At 60.0% G+C, this 27,839-nt stretch overlaps 1 protein-coding gene across 3 annotated transcripts; it reads right to left on the reverse strand.

Annotated features, from left to right (window-relative positions):
* Window positions 1-88: 88 nt before the first annotated feature.
* Window positions 89-27,396, reverse strand: TNPO3 (transportin 3). 3 transcript variants are annotated; one of them, XM_086744003.1, is made up of 23 exons: window positions 27,251-27,396; window positions 18,811-19,011; window positions 18,312-18,385; window positions 17,444-17,600; window positions 14,350-14,493; window positions 11,843-12,018; window positions 9,534-9,672; window positions 8,505-8,651; window positions 7,822-7,929; window positions 7,515-7,606; window positions 6,530-6,669; window positions 6,259-6,450; window positions 5,243-5,334; window positions 4,554-4,630; window positions 4,201-4,261; window positions 3,631-3,771; window positions 3,366-3,482; window positions 2,205-2,299; window positions 1,896-2,052; window positions 1,526-1,693; window positions 1,265-1,377; window positions 433-523; window positions 89-300 (listed from the first exon to the last, which is right to left on the reverse strand). In XM_086744003.1, the coding sequence occupies exons 1-22, from the start codon at window positions 27,374-27,376 to the stop codon at window positions 463-465; spliced, it is 2,778 nt and encodes a 925-aa protein (XP_086600129.1). In that variant the 5' UTR covers window positions 27,377-27,396; the 3' UTR covers window positions 89-300; window positions 433-462. The 3 variants fall into 3 exon arrangements, with proteins under 3 accessions (XP_086600129.1, XP_086600122.1, XP_086600113.1); XM_086743996.1 differs by having other exon boundaries at window positions 89-303; XM_086743987.1 differs by having other exon boundaries at window positions 89-320.
* Window positions 27,397-27,839: the final 443 nt, after the last annotated feature.

A 27,839-nucleotide genomic window follows, 5' to 3' on the forward strand; every position in this document is an offset into this window, starting at 1 on the left:
TGGGTTTTTTTTCCATTTCACAGAAAGTTTTCTACTTCGCGCTCTTGTTTTGCTGCCGGGCAAATCCGTTTTCCTCCGCTGCCTGGGGTTTTTTTTTAATTTTTTTTTTTTTTTTTAATTCCCCCCCCTCGTTGGTTTGTTGTCTCGTTTGCGGTAGCCGACCTTCGGGAAGCGAATCCGCCGGGAACGCGGGATCCTGCGGCCGTCCCGCGCGGCTGGCGCCGGAGCGAGCGAAAGCCCTCGGCCGCCGTGACGCTGGGCTCATCGTGGGACGCCGTCTTGGTTTGCTTCGTTACCTGGCTTCTAATTAAAAGAGATTCCTGGGAGCGGGGAGAGAGCGGGGGTCAGGCCCTCCCTCCCCACGCGGGACGCGGCGTCGCGGCCCCGGGGGTGTCACCGCGGCCCCGGCGGGGTCACGGCGGCGGCTCTCACCTGGGAGACGGGCGCCGCGCGGCGCGGGAGCTATCGGAAGAGGCGGGTGAAGTCTCTCAGGGCCCAGCAGACCTGTTTACATTCCTCAGCGCTGCGAGAGAGGGGTGACAGGGGGGTGACGTCGGCGGGGTGACATTCGGGGAGCGGGGACGGCGGCCCCCTGCCCGGCACGCGCCGGCGGCGGGGAGCGGCAGCCAGGAGCGCGGCGGTTGGGGGAGACGTCGCGGCAAACGGCGCTGGGCAGCCGCCAGCGTCGGCCCCAGAGGGGACGCGGGTGCCGCCGCGGCGGTGGCGGGACGCAAGGTGGCCCCCCCGGGGACGAGCCCACCTCGGGCTCCGGGATTTTTTTTCCCGGAGCCGCGAGCCGAGCAGTCGGGGCTGGAGCGGCTCGATGTCCCCAAAGCGTTCGGGGAGCCGGCTGGTGACAGCGCGGGCGGAGGGGACGTCGCCGGGCTGATCCGGCTCCGGGAACGGACGCATCCCGCAGCGGCGGGATCCCGGCGGGATCCCAGCGCCGGAGCAGCGCGGCCGGGAGCCGGTGACACCGACTCACGAAAGGAAAGCCGCCGCGCTCGGGCGAGAGCGGGAAAACCCGCCGGGTGAGGGCAAAGGCAAGACGCGCCCTCCGGAGCGCGGCTTCCCGCAGCCAGTGCCGTACCGGGAACGGCCGGGACGAGACATCGATCCCGGCGGATCCGCGGGCAGGGAACGGGGGCGACGTCCCGCCGGGACGAGCCGGAGCGCGGAAACGGCCGCGCGCAGGGAGACGCCGGAGCAGCGTCCGCGTCCCGTCCCGGCTCCCCGCTCCGCACGGGAACGCCGGCGCGCTCACCTCGTGACCTGCTTGTGGAAGTCCGTCAGCTGTTTGTGCGTCACCTGGATGGCCCCGCCCGTCGTCTCCTTGGGCAGACCCTTCAGCGAGCTCTCCAGCCAGCGGCAGAACGTCTGCGGGAAGAGCGAGGGAAATGGGGACGCGGAGCCCGACGAAGGCCCCGCATCCCGGCTCCGGCGAGGCGTCCGCGCGCGCGCAGCTGAGCCCCGAGCTCCCCCACGCCGTTTCGGGGCGCGTCCCGTCCCCGCCGCGCCCCCTCACCGGCCGGTCGATCTGCATGATCTCCCAGAGCACCTCGGCGACGTCGGGCAGGGTGTAGGGGGGCAGGCAGAAGCAGCAAGTGTGCAGCAGCTGGTTGACGAGCTGCTGGCCCAGCTGGTTCATCACTTGGCCGATGAGCTCCTTGCGCAGCTCAAAGTCTTCCTCGTGCTGCGGGAGGAAGAGGAGGGAGCGTGAGGAGCGCTTGGGGGCAGGGACACGCTGCTCCCCGCTCCCGGGAGCTTCTCCGGCAGTGGCGGGAGTAAGCGGTGGCATCCCCGACTCCGTGGATTCCTCGAGGAGGAACGACGCAACGAGGAACCCGCGAGGAACCCGCGAGGAACCTGCGAGGAACCCGCGAGGAAGGACTCACGTCGTTGGCCACGCCGGTGTGGATGAGATCGCGCAGGAACTTCATGACGCTGCAGTTGGCGTCCCGGTGATCCAGGGTGGTGGCGGCGATGGCCCACTGCAGGATGGGGATCATCACCTGGCTGCGGAGCAAGGTGACGGGGCTGCGCTGGATGAACCTGGCCAGGCAGAGGACAGAGGAGACGTTACGGGCGCTCTGCCCATCCCTGCGCGGGACCCTGCCCTCTCCCACCCACCCACGGAGACGGGGACCCCTCCCCGAGGAGAGGAGGGGCCGGGGCGTCCCCGCGCGGCGGGAGGAGGCCGGTACCTGGCTGCTAATCGGAAGAGGTCGTCCACGGTGTCCGGGTGGTTCTGAAGGCCGTTGGGCTGCTCGAGGAGCTGGAAGGTGGGGATGCACAGCGCCTAGGAGAAGGGCGGCGGGGACGCGTCAGGAACGCGCTGCGATACAACTGAATCTCAAACCGCCCTTCTCTCTCCGCAGGGAGATTTCCAGCACGGACCACAGCGGACTGCATCAGACCTCGGCGTCTCCTGACAGCCAGGTTTGATCCCTCAACGCGGTCTTGATCATCCCCCAACCTGGTCTTGATCATCTTCCAACCCTGTCTTGATCCCTCAACCCGGTTTTGATCATCTCCCAACCTGGTTCTGACCCCCAACCCAGTTTTGATCATCTCCCAACCCCAGTTCTGATCCCTCAACCTGGTTTTGATCATCTCGCAACCTAGTCTTGATCCCTCAACCCGGTCTTGATCATCTCCCAACCTGGTTTTGATCCCTCAACCTGGTTTTGATCCCTCAACCTGGTTTTGATCCTCTCCCAACCCTGGTTTTGATCCTCTCCCAACCCCGGTTCTGATCCCTCAACCTGGTTCTGATCCAGGTTTGGATCTCCTCTCCCGCTGGGACACATGCCCCGCAGCACCAACGCCTTCCTCAACCATCAAGGAGCCGCTCGCCACTTCTCCTTTCACCAAAAACCTTTCTCCTCCTCGCTTTTGTTCACCCAGTCGCCAAACGCCGGGAGAGCAGCGAGGCACTGGGACCAGTCCAGGTCTGCCTCAGCGCCCAGTGGAAACGGCCCCGCTCCCTGCACCCAGGGCACAGCCGCCCCCGCCAGCGCAGAGGGGACGTCACCGCGCCGGCGCGCGGAAACGAGAGCGGGAAGGGAGCTGGGGAAGCGCCTGGAGCACAAGCGCTGGGAGAAAACGGCCTCAAGCTGCGCCGGGGGAGGTTTAGACTGGATACTGGGAAAAATTCCTCACGGAAAGGGCTGTCGAGCACGGGAACTGGAGGGAAGCGGCGGAGCCACCGTTTAATTTAAAAGACGCGCAGATGCGGTGCTCAGGGACGCGGTTTAGCGGCGGCCGGGGCAGCGCTGGGTTAACGGCTGAACTGGAAGATCCTGAAGATCTTTGCCAGCCGCAGCGGCCCCGCGATTCCGACGCCGGCGGCGCGCGGCGCCCACCTGCAGCATGTCGAGCAGCCCCTGCCGGCAGCCCTCCTCCATGCCGTACTCGTCCACCAAGATGCTGCCCAGGTAGAGGAAGCAGGAGTGCTGGTGCGCCCGGTACACGTTCACCATCTGCGGGGAGAGAACCGCACGCTGCCTGGCGCCGCCGACGCGGAATTCCCTCTCGCCGCGGCCCGCGGGCTGCAGGATCCGGCCGGGAATCTGCCCGCGGGCGGGGGTTTCCTCGGCCAGCCCCGCGCCGGAGCGGCGGGCTGCGTACCTGGGTGACGAGCGGCTGCAGCAGGGCGGCGGAGCCTTTGCCCACGCAGCGGACGGCGAAGCGCAGGCAGCGGCAGCAGCGCTCCACGATGCGGTTATCGGCACTGTGCTTGTTCAGGGTCTCCGACAGCACCGGCCAGATCTGAGGGCGGACGGGCAGGAAAAAAAAAAAAAAAGAAATAAAAACCTGAATCCAGGACACGGCGTATCCCACCATGCTTCCTCCCCAAAATCCACCCGGATCCCCGTACCGCCAGCCCGATGCCACCCAGGTCCCAAAAACAAGAGGTCGCGCGACGCGTAAGTGAGCTTTTTATTGGAGTGAAGAGCTCAGAGCGGCTTAAAACCGCCGGCGCGGCGCCGCAAACGTTCCAAGGGCAGGGAAATCAAAGCGCCGGGGATATCTGCGGAGGCAGGAACCTTCCGGGGTTCCAAATCCCTGCCCGTCAGCCATCCCGGCTCCTCTCCCCGTACGGATCCGGCACCGCAAGCGAATCGACCGCGGGAACGACGCCCCCGTCAATCCCCTCCGTGAGGAATTCCGTCCCGAACCCGCACCGCCGGCACTCACCTCCTGAATGACTTTTTGGCACGGGTGGATCTGTCCGTTTTCTACGATGGGGTTGGTGTGTCTGTGAAAAGCAGCAGAGGGTTGAACAGTGTTTTTCTCTGATTTTTTTTTTTTTTGCATTTAAAGCCAAAAAAACGGGCTGGAGCCCCAAGCACCCGCCGAGGCCGCGGGAGGGGGACCAGAAACCGGCTCGGAGCGGCCGAGGAGCCTCCGAGGTGGGGAAGAAGCGGCTTCCAGCCCGCTCCTCTCGGGGCCGGGGGGAAAGGAGCGGTGATTCGTTTGGTTTTGAGTCTGGGTGAGCGGCTTTGACTCACAAAGCCCTGCCCGGCTGTCCCCGGCCCCTCCTTCCTCACCGGAATATGACAGCGAGCCGATCCAGGGGCACGGTAGGGTCTGAGGAGAGGCCGTTGCTTGGCTCCTGAGAGAGCAGCTAGAAAAGAAGGGAAAATGACGGGATTTCGGGATCCGTTCCCAGTGACGGTGCGATAAACGCCGCCCGGACGCCGGACCCCACCAGCAGCACCTTCCCATCCCCCGCGGGCCAAGGCAGAGCGGGCGTCTCCTCAGACCTCGCTGGGACCCGAGCTGGGACGCGCACGGCCCTTTCTGGAGGCTGCCCTCCCGTCCCTGCCACCCCGCGGGGTTTCTGCGCCCCCTTGTCCCAGGTCTGCGCGGAAAGGTCGCTACGGCCACCGTGGTTTTGGGGACAGCCAGAACGTGACCCCGCGTCCCACAGGGAAGTCGAGTTCCCACGTCCTCCATCCCGGAGACGGCGGGTGAAAGCTGCCTGCTGCGTTCCAGGTCGGCTCGGCGCGGCTCCCGACGCACAAACTGATTTTTAGGGATCGTTTTTGTCCCATTTAACCCATTACACGCTCCACCAGCTAGGTATTTCTGAGCCAGGAGAGACTTGGGGACAGTCCTGGACTCCTCGTGCCCCTCTGGCTTCGAGGGGACGCAATTTCCACAGCAGATCAAGCCACCGGGCAACGACAGAGCCACCGTCCCACCCAAAACGGGGACAAGGAGCGCGGGGACGTACCTTCTTCAGCGCCATCACCTGCACGGCGCAGAGCTCGCTGAGGCATTCCGCTATCTTCTCCAACGGGAGCCTGGCGAGGACCAAGGCCGTCCCTGGAAAAAGCAAGAGGAGAGGGACTCAGGAGCGGGAACACGGCGGGCGAAACGCAACACCAGCGAGGTTCCCCAGACCGGGAGCTGGTTCTCCGCGGCTTGAAGGCGGCTCTTCGGTTAAACCAAGACAGCGGAACGCTTTCCGCGGGGCGGGAAGGAGGAAGGAACGCCGGCGGGCGGGAGAACAGGGATGGATCTGAAGGCAGGAGGACATCGCGAGGGCACCTGGGCACCCCAACGCGTCCCTGCCGCCGCCCCGCAGCTTCGCGAGCTTCCGAGGAAGCTTCTTCCGACCCAGAGCCGAGGCGTTTGAAGGCTCCCAGGAAAATTAGACACGGAGACAAGCGCTCGAGCCGCTCCCCGCTGCCACATCGCAGCGTTTAAAGGCAGGAGGAGCGCAACCAGCCCACGTCGGAGCTGCCGGCAGAGCACGGGGCTGGGGCTGACGACACCGGGAGGAAAATAAAATAAAATAAAATAAATTCTCCCTGGTTCGTGCATTCGTTGCCTTGTTTTATAGAAGGAGGAGAAAATACTGCGCGGCAGGGAGAGGAGCAGCTCAGATACGTGCGCGCAAACAAGCGAGAAACGACAAACGCTCGCAGTTTCCCACCCCGCGCGTACGGTCTCCAAGCGTTGGGATGCGGCGGTAACGCACGGCCAGCTTGGCGTGGGCATTTCCAGTGTTCTCTTCCCGTGTTTTGAGTTCAGAGCAGGGATGGAGACGGCTTATAAACCCAGAAAAGGTTTTTCCTGCCTCCTGCCCCAAGCAAGCGCTTAAGAAGACGCGCGGTGCGGACACCTGAGCGCCTCAGAGCGAAGCGAGGCGCTCTCGTCTAGGAAAAACCCCGCGAAAACGGGGCGGCAGCAGCGTCCGCGGTGAGCGGCTCCCCTCCCGAATCGGGCGCCTTTTCCCCCACGCACCCTTGAGCAGCCCCACGGCGGCCTCCGGAGAGAGCGTGAAGGAGTCGAGGGAGCGGGCGATCTCCAGCAGCCCGTTGAAGTGCTGGGCCATGTGGTCCCGGCACACGGAGCAGATGTTGTGGATGGCCTTGGCCGCCGCCGAGGCCAGCCGCCTGTCGCACAGCCCCTTCATCAAATATCCCAGCACGGGATCTGCGGAGGAGAAAGGCGGGGTGAGGAGAAGGGGTTCCGGGAGGGGACCGGGTTCCGTCGCGGGGCGGGAGGGACTCACCCAGGAACTGGGGGTTTCTGTCCACCACCTCGCTCATCTCTCCCACCAGCTCGATGCTGGTGTAGCGCACAGCGGTGTGCACCGTCTCCGGGAGGCGAACCACCCCTTCCAGCACCTCCACCAGCGTCGGGTTGTTCTCCCTGCGGGGAAACGACAGCCCTGGCTTAGCTCCCGGGCCATTTCCGCGGAGCGGCAGGTTTTATCGGACCCCATCGCCTCCCGCGCCGCTCGGAATCAGCCGGGCAAAGCCCGCAGCCGTGGCTCTCGGAAACAACGCAGAAATAAAAAGCGGAGATGATAAACCCAGCGAGAGCGGCCTTGACGCAGATAACGCGAGCCGGCGGGCGCGGAGCGAAGGCGGCGGCTCCCCCGGCCTCCCGGGGAAGGGGGGCACGGCCACCCCAGCCCGGGCTGTCCCACCGCATCGGCGCGCGGGAGGACTCGCCGCGCTCTCACCGCCCTGGACGTTGGCTTCCAGAAAGCGATTTAAGCTTCCCTAAAGATACCTGGGGAAAAAACTGGCTCTTCCCTCTCCGGGTGCAGAAGGATCCCCAAACAACGCTTTGCTTGCAGGAGATAAACCAAAGGGAAACAAAACCTCATCCTATTTCTCCAGGGCCGAGCCCAAGCCTGTGGCGTTAAAGCCCCCAGGCAGGCAGAGAGGAAGGAGACCTGAGAAGGTTCCAACCGCTTCCCGCGGTCCCAGCTCCGTCCTGGAGCGGTATTCCCAGCCAGAACGCGGAGATCTCAATGCGTGGGCTCCAGGATTGCTCCCTCAGCACGGGGCACCGCACCGCCGCGGCTCTCAGCGTCCGCGCTCTGCGCTAGCTGAAATAAAGCGTGGTTTTTAACCGTTTCCGCCTGGGAAAGCGCGTTCCTGGGAGTATCCGTGGGATATTCGCGGTGTCTCTGCAGAAAAACCCTCACTTGGAGGCAAGTCCTGGCCCCTCGGCCCTTACAGATGAGGAGGATGGTGAACACTCACTGGTCAACGCTCTTGGCTATGGAGGCCATGATGAAGAGGACAGCTTCCGTCACCTCCCAGGGCGGATTCCCGTCCTTCAGGGTGGCGTAGAGCTGCGAGAAAGGGAACCGGTCAGCAAACGGAGCTCCCAACGCAGCTCGTGGGCGCGCGGTCACGCATCCCGCCCGGCGAGACGGCCGCCCAGCTCCTCCCCTCCTCCGCCACCCGAAATACCAGGCTCCAGGTGTGTCCAGGTGTGACCTCCTCCCCACCCCAAAGGCCACCACACGGCTCGGAAGCGCGCCTCACGACGTTCCCGCAAACCCACCTGAGCGAAACACTCCACCGATCCCACCAGGAAGATGAGGTCTTTCACCAGGTCCGAGACCCGCATCCGGAACTCCCCAAAATCGTCCGTCTCCTCTGGGACGCCCTCCTAAGAGGGATCAGGGAGGGCAAAAGGGTGAGAAATCCGGGTTCCCGTGCACCCACAGCCAGGACGAGCCAAGGAATTCCGTTCCGGAGAAGAGATCCAGCGTTTCTGCCCTCCTCTCCCCAAATCGAGCTCCGGAAGGGGATTTCAAGGAGAAGGGAGCGCAACGGAATTCTAACAGCCTGACCACCCGCTGCGTATTCCTGCCCCGCCACGCGGATGAAGGGATGGAAATCGGGATGGGGAGCACAGGCAGGGGTGGAAAAAGGATCGAGCATCCCAGACTTCAAGGAGGAAGACGACAGCGGCGCGGCTAACGAGCTGCGCAAGCTTTATTCCAACAAAACCATCCCCGAGCAGGGGACAACGAGAGCTCCGCAGCTCTCAAATCGGGAGCGGGTCGCCCCGCGGCAACTGAACGCCAGAAAGCTCCGTTGGAACGAGAATTAACTCAATAAATTAATTACTCTCAACCCTCTCTCCGCAATTACTGTGACTGCAGAACCTGGAGAGCCACCAGCGCGCAGCAGCGAGGACGGAGGCGTCCCGCGGAGGCAAGCAAGCGAAGGCAGGCTTACGTGGTCCGAGTCGAGCTGGCAGTGCCTGGCCAGGGCGTGGAGAAGGCGCTGGATGTAGGCTTTGAAGATGCTGTGGATGACGGCGTCGTCCGTCTTGTACAGGTGCTCCCCCAGTCTGTACCAGAAGTTAAAGGAAATTTCTACCACCTGTTTAGAAAGGAAAATAAATAATTAAAGAAAAATCAGTGTCTCGTTATCAACAGAACATTTTGTGGTTACCGCAGGGAAGAAAACAAAAAAAAAAAAAAAAACGAGCGCAGATTTTTTTTCAGGAGCAGCTGCAGAGCTTTGATCCCTCCCAAGCATCGCTGGCACAGGACAAGGTCAAGCCCGAGGGAGACTGAGCTTAGCAGAGCTGGAAAGGGGACTACAGGGTCACCGAGCCCCACGCGAGCACCGCAGGGACCCGCTGAAGCGCGGCCACCCCGCCATTTCCACGGCAAACGAGCCCCGACGGGCCGGATCGCGTCCTTCCCGCAGCGGCACCTTAAACACGGAGGGGAAGGACGGGAGCGCGACCCAGCGAAGCCCAGCTGGGCCTCCCTGCTCCACGCGGCCGATTCAGCGAATTTACGTTTTCCTCCGCGCACAGGCGTGGGGATCGGCTGCTGGGATGTAATTAACAGGTTTGGAAGAATAAAAAGCGGGGTTAAAACGAGAGCCGGCATCTTAAATACGACGACGGCCGGGGAGATGTGATGCTGAACAGCATTTACTCGGAGGACGAAGTCGCCGCGAGCTCCGCCGCAATCCTTGCAAAGCTTAAGCGTGGAAAGAAAATAACGGCGGCTTTCAGAGCTGGCCCACGCGTCCGGGGCGCTGGGAAAGGGACGCCGTGCCAGATTTCCGCACCACGAACGCAGAGCGGGCGCTTCAAGCCTCCCAGAAAAAAATATTTCCTTTCTCTTTATCGCCACGTGGCGACAGAGGAGGAAAAAAAAAAAAAAGCTTTTTCCGCTGAGTCGGACCCCGGGTGAGCGGGATTTGGCAAGAGGGGCGAGGAGGGGAAGGCGGGCAAACCTCACGCACCTCGTACTGCGGGTGACCCGCGCAGATCAGCAGCAGCTCCAGCGTCCGCAGGTCGCCCAGCCCCTGGCCCGGCGTGCAAACTATTTTATCTAGGAACGTCTCGCACAGCTCGGTGAACACGCGGCAGTAGTTGAGCACCCTGGCGAAGGGAAAAAACAAAACAGAAAAAAACCAAAACCAGGGGGTGAGTCAGGAAGATCTTCCACAGGGGAGCTGATATCCCTGCCCTGCCAGAAACACCAGCTCCTGCTTTACCTTGCCGTCAGCAGCTGGGAAATGAGGAGGGGAACTGGTCTTTGATCAGAAATAGGGGAAAAATAGGTTCCAATAAGCAAATCTTGAAAAATTTTCATATTACCCACGAAGTTTGGGAAGCAAACCTACTCTAAAAATAAAGCCAGGACGTCCCGCGGCCCGGACGGGGCCAGCGCGGCGGGAAAACGCAATTCAGCGGCGAGCGGACCACGAGCTTTACCCGGCTTTGAGCCCGCAGGACCGGAGGGAACGCCCCGGAGCCACGGCACGGTGGGACGGAGCAAGCTCCTCACCAATAAACCACCTCCCATCAGGGATCTGGGGGAGAGGTCCAAGAAGAACCATCGGTCCTGGGCTTTGGTTTTAGCATTCACACTCTGGAGAGGTTTAGGAAGTCCTAAATCCGGAGACGGGCTGCACACGCACCCTAAAGCCGGTCCTAAAGGCGGAGGCGAGTCCGCCACATGAGATTTTTTCCTTTTTTTTTTTTTTTTTTAAACTCCAAAAGGCTTCACGCTTCACACAACCCGCCAGCTCCGCGGCGTATCCCCAGGAGCAGATCAAACACGGCGAGACGGTGCCAGCGCCATCGGCGGGGCCTTTGGACAATCCCCGGGAGCGTTTAGGGAGGAAACACCTTCCCCAGCGGAGACCGGAGAGCTGATGCCGTTAATTATCCCCTGCCCCAGCAGCGCCTGAAGACGAAAGCGTTCAGATTTCTCAGAAATACGAAGAGATGCCGCGGCAGAGCCGATCTTACCACGCAGAGAGGATATTATAACTTTATAATTTTTGATTTCAAAAGCCCCAACTTCGAGGAGCGGCTACTCATTCCGCTTGTGGAAATCCCTAACGCGGCAGAGCTCGGGAATTTCCTTAAGCCGAAGGCGCGTACGGCGTCTGGGCTTCGCACCCCGAGCTCAAAGGCGGGGAGGGAGACGCTGGTCGAGTTCTTGAGTTCATCCGAAAAGGCTCAGCGGCGAGGCAAGCACCCCCGAGCCGCCGAGGGGCTGGCAACAGATGGTCTGGCAAACGCGTGAAGCGCTGCTTTCATAGAATCACGGAATGGTTTGGGTGGGAAGGGAGCGTTACAGCCCACCCAGCCCAACCCCCTGCCAGGAGCAGGGACATCTCCAACCGGATCAGGGTGCTCAGAGCCCTGGCCAACCTGGCTTGGGATGTTTCCAGGGATGGGGCATCCACCGCCTCTCTGGGCAGCCTGGGCCAGCTCTCAGCTCTCCCCGGAGCCTCCTCTTCTCCAGGCTGAACAGCCCCAGCTCTCCCAGCCCGGCCTCACAGCAGAGCTGCTCCAGCCCTCTCAGCATCTGCGTGGCCTCCTCTGGACCCTCTCCACCAGCTCCACGGCCTTCTGCTGTTGGGGGCTCCAGAGCTGGACGCAGCGCTGCAGGGGGGTCTCACCAGAGCGGGGCAGAGGGGCAGGATCCCCTCCCTCGCCCGCTGCCCGCGCTGCTGGGGGTGCAGCCCAGGGTGCCGTTGGTTTCTGGGCTGCCAGCGCCCGTTGCCGGCTCACGTTGAGCTTCTCGCCCACCAGCACCCCCAGTCCTTCTCCGCAGGGCTGCTCTCCATCCATTCGACACACTTCATCAAGGTGTGAGGGCTACAGTTCCTCATAACTCAAGAACACGTGGCTGATGACCCTCCACTCCTCTTTCCACCAAAAACAGCTGCACCAGGTACAGATATTTGTAGAGAGGAGGCAGCAGGAGCGACAAGTCGCTCCTCAACTCTTATTTTAAGGCTGATAACACATCAGCTGCGCCTCAGGATACTCCCCTTGGCCTTCGTCTGCCACGAGGGAGACCAAGCGCCCCAGCCCACCTCTCCATCGAAGCTGAGCACAAAGCCCTGGGGCGCTGACCCGCACGCCAAGGAAGTCATTCTGCTCCCCTGGCTTCGTTCAACAAACACTTATTTGCGTAAGAGGCTTCCGAGCACCGCACACAAACGCCGCGGATTCAAAAAACAACGACAGAGAGATGCCGTGAGGGTTAACGGCTGTACCTCTCCTTGCCTTTCCGGGCACGGTCACTTACTTGTCCAGGTCCTCGCGCGCGACAGCCATGTGATAGGCACTCTCCAGGGTGAGGACGCCCTGGAAAAGCTGCAGGGCCAGGGGAAGGTTGGTCTCCACGTTCTCGATGGCGTAGAGGGCCGAGCACACGCAATCGGAAGCGGCTTCGTGGAGGTTTGAGGATGTCTTGTCTTGTTGCTGCCAGAAACAAGAAGAGCCCGGTGAATATTTATGAAATTAGATGGTAATTAAGAAGAAAATACTCTTTTTTTTCGTTCCTGAAATACTTTGTAGAGCTTCTGCGTAGCCACAGCTCCCAACAACTCACCCAATTCCCAACAACTCCCAAGCAGCCCTGCAAAACCTGCGTTGCTTTAGCACCGCGAACACTTGAGGTCAAGAGTGACCCTTCCCAACGGGACCCCACCGAGTTCTCCTCAGGAGAGGCAGACGCAGGAGGAAAAATGCCGACCGAAATCCACGACGGCTCAGGAGAAAGAATTCTGGGTGACAGAACCATAGGGTATCTCAAGCGGGAAGGGACCCACAAGGATCAGAGCCCTCGGTGAGCAGGGAGAGGAGGTTTCTCACAAGCACGTGTGAAATATTTATCACCGCGACGGTCCAGCGATTGTGCAAGGCTGATTTGGTGCAAGGCCGCTGGCACAGGCGCTCTCACGGCTCCCGCGGAGCAATTAAGGAGGGAGACGAGACCGGCATGCTAAGGAGGAGGAGAGAGCAAAGTGAAGCGCCGGGAGGAAACAAAGGAGCGGTGACTCTGCGCGGCCTTTCACGGGAGAGCTCAGCGCGTTCGGAAAACAATTCCTGGTCCCGCGTGAAGGTGGAAGCGGGGAGGAAAAAAAAAAAGAAGTCGCGTTTAAAAGTGATGTTAACAGAATAAAAAGGCCGGCGAGCCAAAGGCGCTGTCCTGGAGGAGAGGGGTTCCCGCTGCAGCGCCGTCGCTCGGGTCCCCGCGTGAATATTTTCCGTTCGTCTCCCACCGAGCGGCAGCCCTCGTTTGCATTCGTCACTAATCGCCTCCGCACCACAGCAGGGATGCAAAGGAGGGATCCGACTCTCGCGGCGGGTCGCGGGTTCCCGGCAGTGCCGCAGCAGCACGCTCCGTCCTCCGGGAATTCCTCCTGTCCGTCTTGTTCAGTTCGCTGCCCTCCCCGGCGCAGCGACGCGGGATTCTCCCAGCCTCCCCGTTCCACCGGGCTCTTCACCTCTCCCGCCTTCGGAGAGGACAAAAGCAAACCAAGCCCAAGCCAAAGCACCTGCCGTAGTTCATTTCCCAAGGTGAATGTGTCAGAGAGGGAATAAAGTATTATTTTATTGAAAATGTGGAAAGAAAACCAAACAGACCCAAAGAGGTACCGATTTTAGGACTGAACAAACGCTGAATTCTTCGCTTCTTCAAGGACAGGCAACTTCTAAAGCCAAAATTCACCAATACTTAAACAAGGACGGCAAACTCGCCGCCACAGCGCTCTGAACAAACGCGTTCTGCTCAGAGCCCCGCAAAAACAAGCAGGTGTAGAGTCAGGACCAAGCACAACGCATTTGAGACCAAAACTCTCACTTTTAAAGTCTACGCAGGCTCCAAAGCGCAGCCGGCACCCGCTTGGGCAGCAGCGGCCACCACGGTGTGGCTAGAAACGGTCGTTTCTCAGACGTTACATCTTCTGTTCCGCTCTGGATGTTTTGCAGGCATCACAGAAGAATTAAACCTGGCTCCTGCTTCAGCTGGACCAGGTATCTGCTTAATTTAGCCTCCAGAATTGATGACTAGCACAGCAGGAATAAGAAGAACAGACAGAAATAGAAGATTAAATAGTCTTTGAATTTTTTTCTTGATGTATTTTCTGCTGGCGAGCGTAGTAATAAACGTATGGAGATGAAAGGATCACACGTGGTGACGCAGCGGGACGGCTCCTGCGACCCAGCCCCTCTGCGGCTGCCCGACACGGTGACCTGCGCTCTCCTGCGCCGCGGCAGGAAAAGCCGCGATTCCCAAGCGGCGCGGGGGAGAAGGCGCAGGAATTCTCTCACAGGGACAGCTGAGCCAGGGGGCTGAGAGGGGCTTCAGTAAAACCAGGCAAAGCACCTGCTCTGGAGAGATTTTGGAGTCTTTCCTGTCTGCCCGAGAACAAGGACTGGTGCTCACCCCTGAGCACGTATTCCCTCGCTCGGAACAGAAGGAGGAGAGGAAAGAACGACCCCGAAGGAGCTGCAGAGTCTCCTTCCTCCACACAAACAGCCAAAAAACCACACGCGTGCGTTTCTGTTTGCATCCGAAAGCTCTGCCGACACTTTCTGTCCATCAGCCTCGTCCCCAAATCCTGAACCAAGGACCAAGCTGCTCGAGGGAAAGACCAGAAGGTTCCTACTCGGGGCAGGAGGGCCACAACTCGCCTTCCGCGCCCGTGGGAAAGCGGCGGCGCCTCTCAGACGCTCCCGGATTTAAAAGCGACGCCATCCCGGTACCCAGGGCCCACCACCGCCTCGTTTCCCGAGAGGAATACTCACCAGCACCTCGAAAAGGAGCGACAGTAACTTGCTGTTGGCCATGAAGGTGCTGTCCAGGACACCCAGGTTGAACCAGCTCCCCAAGCAGCGGAAGATTTTGATGAGCATCTTCTCATCGTTGCCGGCTTTCTCCACGCACGTCATCTACGGCGGGACAGGGAAGAACTGCTCAGGACCCCAGTTCCAACATTTAACTGCACAATACAAATCACAAATAACTTTTGGAAAGCCCTCCTGGAGTCTCTACAACTAGCATCGAGAACTCCTCCGTGAATCTCAGCGAGGCACAGGGGGCCTGGGACCACCAGCAGGGCTCTCTCCAAGAGGCACGTGCAACTTTCAGCGACCAAACAGCAGCGTCGGACCTACACGGAAGCAGCGCTCCAACGAAAAGGCACCTGAGGACGCCCACACCAGCAGAGAGGACCTTCTGCCTCTACCTCGGGCGACCACATCCCCACAGCGGTTTCGTAACCGGCAACGCGACAGTTCCGCAGACGTCCTCTCAAGAGCACGTGGACTTGGGAGCGTCCTCTCAAAGAGGAGATCAGGACAGCCTGAACGCGCAGAGACAGGACGCGGGTCCGGCAGCGATGGCCAACGCTTCTTCTGCTGCACGACAGCCCCTAACAGCAGCCCTCACCCAAACCTGACACCGAAGGAAGCCCTGAGCTCGCCAGGCTGAGGGAAAGGAAGAAGAGGCGGACAAGCAGGACCTGGAGAAGGATCCCAGATTCTCTTCTCCGGAGAAGAGAGCAGTTCTACACGTGAGAGCTTCTAGAGATCATTGCTCCTGGCTTGACTCCTCAATCCTTACGGTGGAATGTTGTACTTCATCATAGTCCCTCTACAATTTTTTCACACGCCACTTTAACTCAAAAAAAGGGAATTTAGCGTTTAAATCCTACACAGAAAACTTAATTTTGCTCTTCAGGCAGGCGGCTGAAAGCCTGGGCTGGGATTTACCACCAAAGCCCCGGGCAGAAGCAGAGGAAGTCTGACCAGAAAGCCTTACGACAGAGCTACGACCCGTGGCGGTCCCTCAGCATCGTCTCCGGTAAGGCCGCGAGCGGCCGGAGCGAGGCGATGTTGGCTGTCTCACCGATGCGACAGCCAGACTCCTCCGAGACATCCTAGGAAGAGAGCTGAGGGCTGGAGACTGCTCGGAGGGACGGCACGGAGCAGGGACTTGAGGGAGGTGAAGAAGTTTCGGAACTGAGCGAGGACGCGGGCAAAGACAAGCAAGCCCACTGGAAAAGCGGAACTGGGCTCCCCTCACGGCCGTGGTGGCAATGGGACGGACCTCTGCTGGGATAAACACGGCTCAAGGGGGGAAGGCAGCCTTCCCAAGGAAGATCTGAGATGCTGTTGAGCAGACATTGCTCAACTCCGCGTCTTCATACACAGCACGAGAGGAAAATGGCCTCAAGTTGCGTCGGGGGAGGTTTAGGTTGGATATCGGGAAAAATTTCTTCACCAAAAGTCTTGTCAAGCACTGGAACAGCCCGTGGTGGTTGAGTCACCACCCCGGAGGGATTTAGAAGACACGCAGACACGGCGCTTGGGGACACGGTTTGGTGGTGGCCTTGGCAGCACTGGGTTAGTGGTTGGACTCGATGACCTTAAAGACCTTTTCCAACCAAAACAATTCTACGATCTGGATCATCACCATCCCCCTTCCTTTGGGGTTACCGGAGTAATTCCGGAAAACGAAGCCTCCTTCCCAGGGAAGGTCAAAGCCAGATGTTGCACCAAGGTGGAACACCCACCAGAAACATCTGCCACGCTCGGATCTCTACTCCAGATACTCCCTGTAGCTTTCTTAACCCCAGAGCCACAAAAGGCGGCGTGGAAAGAGAACGGGGACCTTCTGCGGAGGTTTCGGGCCAGACGCAAAGTTAAACTGAGCCCTCCTAAGCTCCACCCTGCCCTGTTCTCCAAATTAAACACAGGAAACCGCCGGGGGTTGAGCCTGTCCCCATCAGAGACGGGGATTCAGAGGGGGCAGGGCTAGCGGGGAGGGACCGCCGGTGACATCTGCGGGGCAGGAGGGGATAAACGAAACGGGAGGCGACACGGGCCTGGAGGAAGATGAAGAGGGGCTCCTCCGAGCGGAGGATCAAACCCCAGGGAGGACGTCCCCCTCCTGCCTGGCTCCTCAGAGCAAATCCAGGGCCCTCCGCCTATTTCTGTGCGGCATGGGGCTGGGGACGAGCAGAGACCCTGCACGCCTGAGCTAGAAAAGACACGGGAAAATTATCCCTTGAGGAGAAGAGAACATAATCACAGGTTTTAAAGCCTGCGAAGACGGGGCTGCAGAGCAGAGAGGTGATCCCCGACGAGGCGCTGCCGCCCGACACGCCGAACCTCGACTCAGCGCCGTCACCTGAAGCCCGAGCCAGGGATCGGGTTGGCTGAAGAACGTGAGAAGCCTCTCTGGAAAGGAAGGAGGCGGCGAGGAGAATTTATTTTCAGTTCCTGAAGCAATTCACCTCAACGCTCATTCTCTGCACCCCAAGTTCGCCCCGTTTGAGGGCTCACAAGTCTCGTTCTCAAAAGAGCACGAGCGCTCCCCAAATGGGGAGGCCTTTGAAGAAGAACCAGGAGGTTCAGCCACCGTCTCCTCGTCTGGCCAACGCTAAAGGTGACCTGCAGCTGTAAATCCGCAGTGGCTTATCACACGACGGTCAGAAAGCAGGGGCAGGAGAAGAGAGAAATCAAGTCTCTAAGGATCTGAACGCCTTTCTAAGAGACAGAGACACGGAGGTGTGCATCTAGAGATGACCTAGAGATCTACACGCACGCCAAAAGACACGCCGCGCTCTGTAGCGCCAGCTAAAACAACGCCGGCTTGGCACCGAGAGTCCAGCTGAGAGGACGAGAAGGTCGTTAAGTTTCCGTAACGAGCTCAGTTTTCAATCCGGTGCCGCGATTTTGATCTGCTTGGAACTGAAATAGATAAAAACCAGCTTGTTTCACGCAAACCGGCTTTTCCATCACATCCAACTGGGAATAACCGGGATCAGCGGTGCGGAGACGGGAGAAGCCGCCGCGCGAACTTTTTGAGCGGCTGCCCAGGGCTCGGTGTCCTTACCAGCAGAGAGATGACGGTGCTGGAGTAGTACGCCAAGTCTTCTATGATTTCGGTCCGGCGGTTGGCTCCGATGCGCAAGGATCGGCTGTGAACCTCTTCCGGCAGCACCGTGAGGATTTCCAGCAGAAAAGGCAGCGACGTTACGTCGTTGCTGTACCTGAAACGACGAGGAGGGAGGGCAGGGCGTGAAGGCAGGCCAGAGCCGCGCGCGCGCAGAAAATCTGGGAAGGAGGTGAACGGCGCGGTGAGACGGAGGGGCGTTTCGAGGAGACTCAGCACAAACACGCTCCAGCGTCCGGCTGCAAGGGCAGAGCGCCGTCCGGAGCGGTCTCAGTGGTTTAGATGGAGATTTTCAAGAGAAAAACAGCAAAAGCTTTGCCAGCCCAGGAGCACATCGTGTCCAAGCGCCACCACCCAGCCAAATCGAGCTCCCCCCACCGCGACACAAACACCACGGGAGCGGTGATCTGCCCGAGCGAGGCAGAACGCGGCATCGCACGGCGGCGGCGAACGCGGGGCAGCGAAAACGCCATCGCACAGGGAACGCGGCAGCCAACGACTCGGGCTCGCCGTTCGATCCTGCGCTACGGCTAAAGCCGGGAGGGGCCGAGGGATCAGCGCGTAACAAAAGGAGGGATGAGGAAAACCGCTGAGGCTCGGAGAGCCGCGGCCACGGCCTCTCTGTTACACAGAGCCGCAGACAGGCCGACCTAAACCGCTTTAAATTATTAATCAAGAAAGAAAAAAAAACTTTCCTATCGCCGGGGCGCTTGCTGCCGCGCGTGTATTTGGACCGCGCAGGCCCGCTCGCTCAACATTTACCCCAGGAACAACCGAGAGCTTGACGATATAAACAACAATTACTCACTTTTCAACCAGCGTTTGCACGCAGCCTTTCCAAGAAGCCATTTGCAGGGCGAGGTCTGCTATTGCTAAAGCAAGCTGAGAGGAGAAAAAAAAAAAAAAACAAAGAAAAAACACAGCTGAGCGTGGTGAACAATGAAATCTGCCCCACAGCGCGGGAGAAAGGGGGCTGCGACGGTCAGACCTGCGCTCGGCAGCGCCGGCAGGTAACTCCAAGCCTGCGGAGGCAGGATGTTAATTCCCAAAATCCCTGCTGCGTGCGCAATCCCCGCGGCTGAGCGCACCCGATGGGGCAAAATTCCCCACTGGGTTATTTAGGGGCTGCACAGGCACCCTCGGCTCGGCCCGCGCAGCGTCAGACGCCCCGGGGCTGCAGAAACGTGGGGATAACGGGAACGCCGTACGGAGAACAAAGGGATTTCCGAGAACGCGCCAGCACCTCGGGAGAAATCCCCTCGGTCGCACCCGGGGCGGCTCCTTCCGCCCCTCGGCGTGGCACCCACCTGCGTGACGATGACCGGCGAGAGGTCTTTCAAGTTCTGGATGTGGGACAGCAAAGAATCCCGTAAGGAAGCGTGGGAGTCGGTGGGGAGTTCGTAGAAGGACGTCTGTATCTTCATCTTCATCGTCTGCGCCGCGAAGTAGCAGGACTCCACATCCTGGCGGATCTGCAGCAGCTGGTCGGAGATCTCCCAAGCGTGGACCTGGAGAGAAAGCGCGGAGGCGTCAGCGAGCAGGCGGGGGAACGCGGAGCAGACCGGGGAGGCATCAGCACTTTCCCCCCTCCCCAAACATCCCCCCAGTTCTCAAGTTGTCACCAGGAGAGCCTCTGCCGCGACACCCGCACGAGGAACTGAACGAGCGGGCAGCTCCCGGCGCAGACCCGGCATCGGCGGAGACGCTCACGGCCTCAGCCACCGCGACGGCGCCGGGAGAGCGGATCCGACGCCCGTCCTTGCGGGAAAGAGCAACAAAAAGAGGTTTTTTGGGGGCTCCGGCATCGTCAGATTGGATTTTTTATCGCTATAACCACCAGGAAATTCACTCTGGTGGACTCCAAAAGATACCTCTGACAGAAAATCAGGTCACGGGACTGGAGGATGGCAGATATTTCTGATTTTTTTTTTGGAGGGGCGGGGAGATGAAAGACGGCTCCAACCAACATCACAGACCCATAAACATCGCGCCCCAAAAGGAGGAGTTCCCCAAAAGCAACGCGATAACGGCCAGCGAGGCACAGGACCCCAGAACCACCACGGAGGAGGACTTTTTAATACATATAAAAACAAAAAGGATACATAAAAAGTCCATCGAGGTCCAACGGCGCAGTGAAGGGAACAATTAAACAAATTAAATACATTAAAGTCAGCTACAGGACAAAGGATCCTGCCTGTTTGCCTTTTAAAAACCACTTTACCAGCAAAAATCCAGCTGGCAATCCCGGCCACTGCTGGCTGTAGCCCTTCCCGTTCTTCCTGCGCTTGACGCCACTGGGATGAAGAGAAATCCCAGGAAAAAAAGCCATTTCCTTAACTCCACCTGCAGGAAATATCCATGTGGAAAAGCAGACGCAGGCCGTCGCCTTCCCTACTCCTTCACAGTCAAACTTCTCCTCCGCAGCTGACACTTAGGAGGAGAAAAAAACCAATAAAAACCATTTAAAAATGCCTCGTTATGGAAATCACTTTTTTTTTTTTGGTGGTTGTTGAAAATCCGGTTCACAAAAATCTCTGGAAGTCCACGGAGAGCTCATTCGGACAGCCCCGGTGCGTCCGGGCTGACGTGAAACCCGCCGCCCGGCCTGGGATATTTTTTATTTTTCAAATTTCAAGTAGCCTTCACGGGCACCTTGGCGTCACCCAAGAAAGATGAAAGGAGATGGAGCGACGTCTGTGCTCACCGAACCCAAACAGCGGGAACGTTCGCGCTGCAGGAACCCAAAGGCAGCAGATGCCTACGACGCTTGCGGTCCTCGTTTCAGTCTCGTTAGCGAAGGAGGTTTGATGGCGACCTTTGGGTCATAGAATCACAGGAGGGTTTGGGTGGGAAGGGAGCGTCCAAGCCCACCCAGTCCAACCCCCTGCCAGGAGCAGGGACATCTCCAACCGGATCAGGTTGCTCACAGCCCCGGCCAACCTGGCCTGGGATGTTTCCAGGGATGGGGCACCCACCGCCTCTCTGGGCACCCTGGGCCAGCTCTCAGCTCTCCCCGGAGCCTCCTCTGCTCCAGGCTGAGCAGCCCCAGCTCTCCCAGCCCGGCCGCACAGCAGAGCTGCCCCAGCCCTCCCAGCATCTGCGTGGCCTCCTCCGGACCCTCTCCACCAGCTCCACGGCCTTCTGCTGTTGGGGGCTCCAGAGCTGGACGCAGCGCTGCAGGGGGGTCTCCCCGGAGCGGGGCAGAGGGGCAGGATCCCGTCCCTCGCCCGCTGCCCGCGCTGCTGGGGGTGCAGCCCTCTCCCCTTCTCCACTCAGCTCAACTCAGAACATTTAAGCAGCCAGCCGCGTCCAAACACAACGGCAAGAGCCCCAAAAGACGTCGATCCGTCCCTTCCAGCCGCCTACGTGACCACAGGCCGTTAGAGAAGCTCTCTCCAACAACCCCAGCCATTACCGGCGTACAACTCGCCCGTAAGAACTTCCAAACGGGCAGCGAGGGCAGTTTGGAGGCGTTTCCCAGATTTATTGACACTCCCCAGGTAATTCCCAAGCTGGGAATAAATTTCTGAAGGAACTGAAGAACTACAACAGCTGGAATCCCTCTGGGACTAAAAACTCTCTCAGCTGCGTTAACGGGGACGTATTTTCCGCGGAGTTTAGAACCGAACGATCACGGACACGGCGGCGGAAAAAGGGACTCAACAGCACGCGCGGCCGGAGATCCTACCAAAAAAAAAAAAAAAACCCACGCAAAAACCAAAGCCGGAGAGCCTCCGCTACGCAAGCGATGCTTTAACCATCCGGAAGCCGCTGACTCAAAGAATTCTGAAATTATTAATGGTTTCGTGATCATTAATGACTGACCGTACTGAAAGAAGCCGTTTGAACACCCCAAGTTCACCGCGGCACGGTCAGAAATCACAGAAAACTCTTCAAGAGTTGGAAGAAGTTGACTTGCGCGCCCTCAGACAGCTCCAACGATGACTACGGGACCATCAATCAACACACAGGGAGAAAAACCCCCAAAATCTGGAGTAATATTTAGGAAGAACAGACGTACACGGCAGCGGAACAGGTAAGGAAGAGCTTAAAGAAATGCCAGGTGGGGAAATAAATAAATTCGGAGTCTTCGGCAATCGAGCGCCCAACCTACACCTCAGCAGAGAGCGGGCGAGTTCGGCAGATTATCGTTACTCGGGGCATTTTTTCCGGGCACGTGACAGCAAAACATTTCCAAGATGTGAGAAGAGAGCGGTTTCAGATTTGAGCGTTGACCCCCCGATCGCCAAGGAAAGCGAGCTAGCGGAAGGGTTACTCGCAGAACAGAGCTTCCAGCTACAGCGAAGCTGAAGCAGCAGCCAGAGGAGCTCCCAACACCGCCCGCAATTTTATGGATCCTCCTTAAACAAAGGCTGGCTCGAGCCAGACACTGAAAACCAGGGGAGGCTTCACGCTTGAAAGGCGGCCGCAGAGCGTTCCTCTCGCACCCCAGCCCCCCGACAAAGAGCCGTTTCCATTCTTTGGCCAAGTTATGACATGCCCAAGGTCGTAATTCTCGAGCCAAGGGAGCTGGCAAACCCCCTCAGCTATTGAGCGGCCTCTCCCCAGGGTCTCGTACGGGCTGCTGGAGGACGCTTCTAAAGGACGTCGCGGCGCTGAGCTCAAGCAAGCTTCGGGCAAGGACAGCGCGTTCCACGCCAAGCCTGCCGCTCTACAAGACTTTGAGGATAACTTGAGAGGCAGTGGTGAATGTCTTCAAGGACGGAGACCTCCTCAGCCCTGCTCTTTGTTCCAGGATTGGTCCATCCTAATGCAGCGCAGGAGCAACTTAAGTCTCCTAAACCCCAAACCACAACGTTGTTGTCCAGCCGGTTGTCCCAGGCTGACCTGCTGCACGGGGTTATCACATCCCGGGGAAGAAGATTCTTAATTGGCCTTTGCCGAGCTGCCCGAGGTCCCCGTGAGCCCGTTCCTCCACCCACCGAGGTCCCTTGGAAAACCAGCCCTGCCTCCGGCACGCCAACCGCTCCTCCAACTTGGCGTCGTCCACGGTCTGGCTGAGGGTGCCTCTGTCCTACCATCTCGGTGGTCAAGGAAGACGTTCAGCAGTCTCCGCGCAACTGGCAACCCTGGGGAACACCACTTGTCACTGGTCACCAGCTGGACGCCAGGCGGATGACCACCGCCGCTTAAGCGCAGTGATTGGCGGAGTTTCCCAACCATCGCGTCCACCTCTGTCCGGTTTGGTTACAGAAACAGCTGTACGACATCGCGTTGAAGGTCTTCTTAAACATCAAGGAACGGGATATCCACTGCTCTCCCCGTCCACCACGCCGGCCATCTTAGCCCGCGAGGCTCCTCAGTTGGTAGGAAACTTGTCTTCTCCACCGATAGTCCAGGAGACGCATCATTCCCTCTTCCACGTTTTTTTCCCAGCAATTGCTTTTGGCCAGGTGTTGGCAAATTTCTCGACACGTAGCGCTCAATGCTTCAAAAAAAACCATCGGTAGAGGACTTGGCCCAAATTCCACCCTGAAGTCTGGAACATCTCAGTGAGCGGGGAAGGAACGCAGCCCCTCGTACAGAGCGTCGCTACGGTCTCCTCTCCGCGTGCTGGCGCGCAGACCCTCTGTTCCAAAGCTCTGTCGAGGTCCCACCGCCTCTCAAAGAAGACCCACCAAGAGCTCAACAGCCGGCAGGAGGCAAGGTTGGTCGCCTCCAGCTCTCGGGAGGGCATGAGCAATCCTAAACGAGCACCTCGCCTCCGGAACGACGCTTTTAAACCCATGCTTCCTCCGGATGCGCCGAAACGGACTCCCAGACGTCCCTCTGCGCAGCCACGCATGTCTTGCCCAGTACAACTGGTTGAACGCCCCAACCGACAAAAACCCCACCAGATGAAGGCCAGTAGCCCCCTCCTTGGGCACGGGGTAACCCGCGAGCAGCGTTCTTGTGAACCCGGGGATTTCTCGCTCGGACCGGCTTTGCCAGCAATCAGAATCACAAATTTTGGGTCAACCGACCTCCTTGACCAGGATGGTTTGAGCGACGGCCTCGCCATCATCACCACGGGACCAGAGAGATTTTATTTCCCTTAAAATGGTTTGGGAAAGGATTCCCAAATTATTTCCAGCATTACATAAAGCTGCTTGGTTTGTTTTTTTTTTTTTAATTTAATTAGGGGTTATACTTCTACCCAATACTCCCAATCAATTAATTTTACGGACAGATGAAAGGAAATCCATAGCAGAGTTAGTCACTTCCACGAACTCTGGCTACGAGCCTCGTAGAAATTCCACCTCCCAGTCGGCACTTAACGAATCAACGTTCAATCACAAACCGACCTACGCTGAATCCACACCGAAAAAAACCCCCAAAACCCCAAAAAAACCAACGCGCCAACTGGTCTGGAATTGCCTTGACGCAACTCCAAGCACACAGGGTAGGTTCGCGGGTCGGAAGAGCCTCGAATTCGGTGGTTTAGGTGAATTTTTACCTCCAGCCGAGCTCTTCGGCGCTGCGCAGGAGACAGGCAGGCGGGCAACCGCTCCCCAGGACGCTCCGCTACGGCGCGTCGCCCTCCGCTGGAATAACCCGCGGTTAAAAGGCAAGAAACGACGCTGCGGGGGGGACCGGTGACCTCCCCAACGCGATTCAGGCACGTGCAAACCGACGTTGAAGCTTTTGCTTCTCGTCGCCACGACGGCTCTGGCGTGCGACGGCCGGCCCGTCAAACGGCGAGAGCTTAGGACGACGCCACGATTCCGGAAATGCCAAAAAAAAAAACCCAAAAAAACAAACCGGGGACAAGCCAACCCCGCAGCCCACGCCAGCGGAGTTCAGTAACGGAGACGCGCACGCAGCTGCCGCGATATCGGGGTATCGAACCGCTCCCGTGCGTCGCGGCAAGCGCCGGCCGACAAGGAACGTTTGGGAAATAGTCGACGACGGGCGCCGTTTGCAGAGAGACGGTTTGCGAACGGAACAGAACCCAAAGAAAGGACCTTCGGGGTGTTACATCCAAGTGGCTTGATCCAGCCGGAAACGAGGAAGCCGAGCGCTTGGTCAGCGCTTTTGAGGACACTCCAAACCCTTCGCTCGTCACTGCTGACAGTCAGCAAAGGGCTGACGCGGAGAACCAGTGAAAAAGGCACCAGAACCCACCGCGCTCCCCGCTTTTCCATTTTTCTGTCGACCACCGGCCACAAAACCCCGGCTCGAAGCTCGCCGCCGAGGTGGCGCCTCCAAAAAAGCTGCTGCCCCGCGCCCCGCGCCCCGGGAACGCGTTGACAAAGAGAGGGAAGAAGGGGCGAAAGGTGCAGACGGACGGCGACGGCGTTTTTATTTCCATCTTCCCTCCGCAACGCGCGCGAGAGGAGCTTCCTGCTTGTAAACTCCGGCGCAGGAGGCGCTCACCCCGCGACGCCGCGCCGCTTGCCGAGCAAAATTCCCCCGCTCCGGCTCCTAAAGAAGCAGCCGAAGCTCCCGCCCCGCGGCGGCTGGGGGTTCCCGCTCCCCACGGCGTTAAGATCACCCAAAGGTCCGGAAAAATAACTGGAATGAATCCTCAGCCTCGGGAAATAAATCTTTGGAGGGATCTTCTGCGAGAAGCAGAAAAGCTGTCAGGCTGGAGTCGCGCTAGCTCGCCGCTCACGTTTTAAACGCCCTCGCACGCACGACAGAGCCGGTCCAGAGCTGGAGAAGGATTTTGGGAAGCGTTTAGAAGAGATAGGAGAGAGATCCCTCTCCGAAAAACGCAAAGGGATCCCCTTTGTTTGCCGGTACAAGAGCCGAGCGCTCGTCCGTGCTCCAGCACAAAAGCAGCCGCACGGAGAAACCGCGCGGCGACGGGAGATTCCCCGCGGCGAGACGCCTCGCGGGGACGCGGAGGTGACGACCGCGCGCGGGCACCTGCGATTCACACCGAAAAACAACCTGCGCAGCGCGGGCGAGAGGCCACAGAAACCACGGCGGAGCAAAACGGGCGGAGAGACGCCATCCTTACGGGCGGCCGGGGCGTGAAATGAATAAAAATGAATTCCAAATACGCCGCGTGCTCCTTTCGCTGGGGCAACGCGTGCCAAGCGCGGGCAGCCAGAGCGCAGCCCGCCGAGGAAGCGCCTTCGGTGGAATCCGTCGTCTTCATCCCACCGCGTCCCTCGCCCATCCCCGATTCCCCGACCCTGGCCCAGCCAGGGGCAGGAACTCCCCTCGGCGCGCCGCAAAAGGATTCTCTACCCCGCAAACGGACCCGGAGCCGCGCTAATTGCGGCGCCGTTAACGAACGCAGCACGGAATCGGAGTCCTCGGGCTGGGAGCGGGCAGCCTCACCCAGCAAAGAGCGAGCACCCGCTGCTGCGACCACAGATTCGGGGTGGTTCTGGCCCAGGAATCCGCTCTGAAATGACAATTTCCCCGCTTCCAGCTGAAAACGGGACCTTCGCGCGGGCGTAACCGCGGCCGGCGGCGCTCAGACCCGCCGCCGATCGGCGTTGAGCCCCTTCACGGAACTCAGATTCCCCCCCGAGCGCTTCCTGAAGGCAAAGCCCCCTTCTCCGGGCGGGCAAGCGAGGAAAGCGGCTGCCTAAACACACGCAGACATCTGACCGACGGCGTTTCTCCTCGCTCAGCAGAACAGCTGAGAAAAAAAAAAACGCTGCAAACTCTCGCGGTGACCGGGGATGTAACTCTGCGTGGGGCACCGAAGGAAATTTTTTTTTAAAAAAAGGAGGAAAAAACCATGATTTTGTGGAAACAAACGGTCTAAAACTTTGCTGGGAAGCTGATGGAGCTGCACGGAGCTCGGCGAAACCCCCCTGGGATGGCGCCGAGGAGGGGAACGCCGCTCCGCTCCGCGGGACGCGGGCTTCGAGATACAGGGAGAAGCGAGGGGGGCTGCAGCCTCGCGAGGTGAAACCCATCACCCGGAAGGCAGCAGCGGCCACCGAAGGTTTTGGAGGGAAGAAAACTACGGAGCAGGGGGCTGCGGAGGCCACCGGAGCCGCGCAGGGAGCGACGCGGCGGCACAAAACGAGGAGAGACAATAGGATTTGGAGAGGAGGGGAAAAACAGGAGCCCTACAAGCGAAAGGGAAGAGGTGCGTTCGCACCAAGACCACGCGAGGCCAGAAAACGCAGGCTGACCCCCAAATTCGGCCTTAGGGGTAAATTTTGGGGAGAAGGAGCTCGCCAAACACCGCTTGCGGACTCCAGAGAGGAGCCACGGGGCTCGGGCGCCGTCACCCACCGCCTTCGGCCTCTCCCGCCGACCCCGCGCCAGGAGGGCGCTGCCTCTGCCCCCCGATTCGGCGCAGGGTTCCCCCGGCCCCCCGACCTCAGGCGGCGGGAGAGTTTCGGGGGCGAACCCCCAATTTCTTTCCCCCCCCCCTCCCCCCCGACACCTCCCGAAGCCACTTCCTCCTTCCCAGCCGCCGCGAGGGCTGTGCCAAACGTGTCAGCTCGCCTCTCCTGTTATTAAAAAAACAAAAAAAAAACACACAGAAAAAGCGGCGGAGGGAGCTAACCAAGGCCGGGCCTGGGGCTCCCCCCTCGGTGAGCGGCGTTACCCCCCCCCCCCCCCCCCCCAAAAAAAAAGCCGTTGGCTCCGGATGGAGCCCCCGGGGAGCGGCCTGCGGTAGAACCAGGCCGGCTACCGGACACCGAGCAACGGCAGACGGGCTCCCGGGGAGGGAATCACCCGGATTACAACGGCTGCTCCCCCCCGCCCCACACCCCACCTCGCCCCTTCCCCACCGCCCCCCCCCCCCCCCACCTCCCGGGGCCTCACCGATCGCTGGAGCTCGCCCAGCCAGCAGCTCGCCCGCTCTTTGCCGCTGGGGTCGGGGTCGTGGTAGAGGGCCTGCACGGCCTGGTAAACCACCTGCAGGCTGGGCTTGCCCCCGCCGCCCTCCATGGCCGCCGCCGCCGCCGCCCCCTCAGGGCCGCCGCCCGCCGCCGCCGCCCGCCGCCGCCATCTCCTCGCCCTGCGCCCTCGCCGGGACCGGGACGGGGCGGCGCGGCCGCGCTGAAAAGGGGTCCCCCCCGGAAACACGCGCCCGCCGACACGCGCGTTCCGCTTCCTTCCGTTCCGCTTCCTTCCGTTCCGCTTCCTTCCTTCACGCTTCCTTCCTTCACGCTTCCTTTTCCGCCTGGCTCCGCTCTGTTTCCTTTCGTTTCTCCCCGCTTCGCGTGTGTGTGTGCGTGCGTGTCCCGCCCCGGCACCAACCGGTACCGCCAGCCCCGCCCGGAACGGTCCCGCTGTGTTTCCGTGGGGTGCGTCGGGTAAATGGGTCCGGGTGTGCCCCCACTCCACGCGGAAGGGACGCGGCGGGGCCCCCCACGCCCCCCCCCCCATCGGCCTCACCCCGGGGGTCCCA

The sequence above is a fragment of the Chlamydotis macqueenii genome, chromosome 1 (genome assembly GCF_036417535.1).
Source record: "Chlamydotis macqueenii isolate bChlMac1 chromosome 1, bChlMac1.mat, whole genome shotgun sequence".
Lineage (NCBI taxonomy): Eukaryota > Metazoa > Chordata > Aves > Otidiformes > Otididae > Chlamydotis > Chlamydotis macqueenii.

Excerpts from the sequence above, each read along its gene's own strand:
- TNPO3 (XM_086744003.1), bottom strand. The coding sequence starts at position 27,376 with ATGGAGGGCGGCGGGGGCAAGCCCAGCCTGCAGGTGGTTTACCAGGCC. Across the intron at positions 12,019-14,349 it reads CGCTCCTTTTCGAGGTGCTG|CAACAAGACAAGACATCCTC; the intron begins GTGAGTATTCCT and ends TGTTTCTGGCAG. Across the intron at positions 3,772-4,200 it reads GCCAAAAAGTCATTCAGGAG|ATCTGGCCGGTGCTGTCGGA; the intron begins GTGAGTGCCGGC and ends GTCCGCCCTCAG.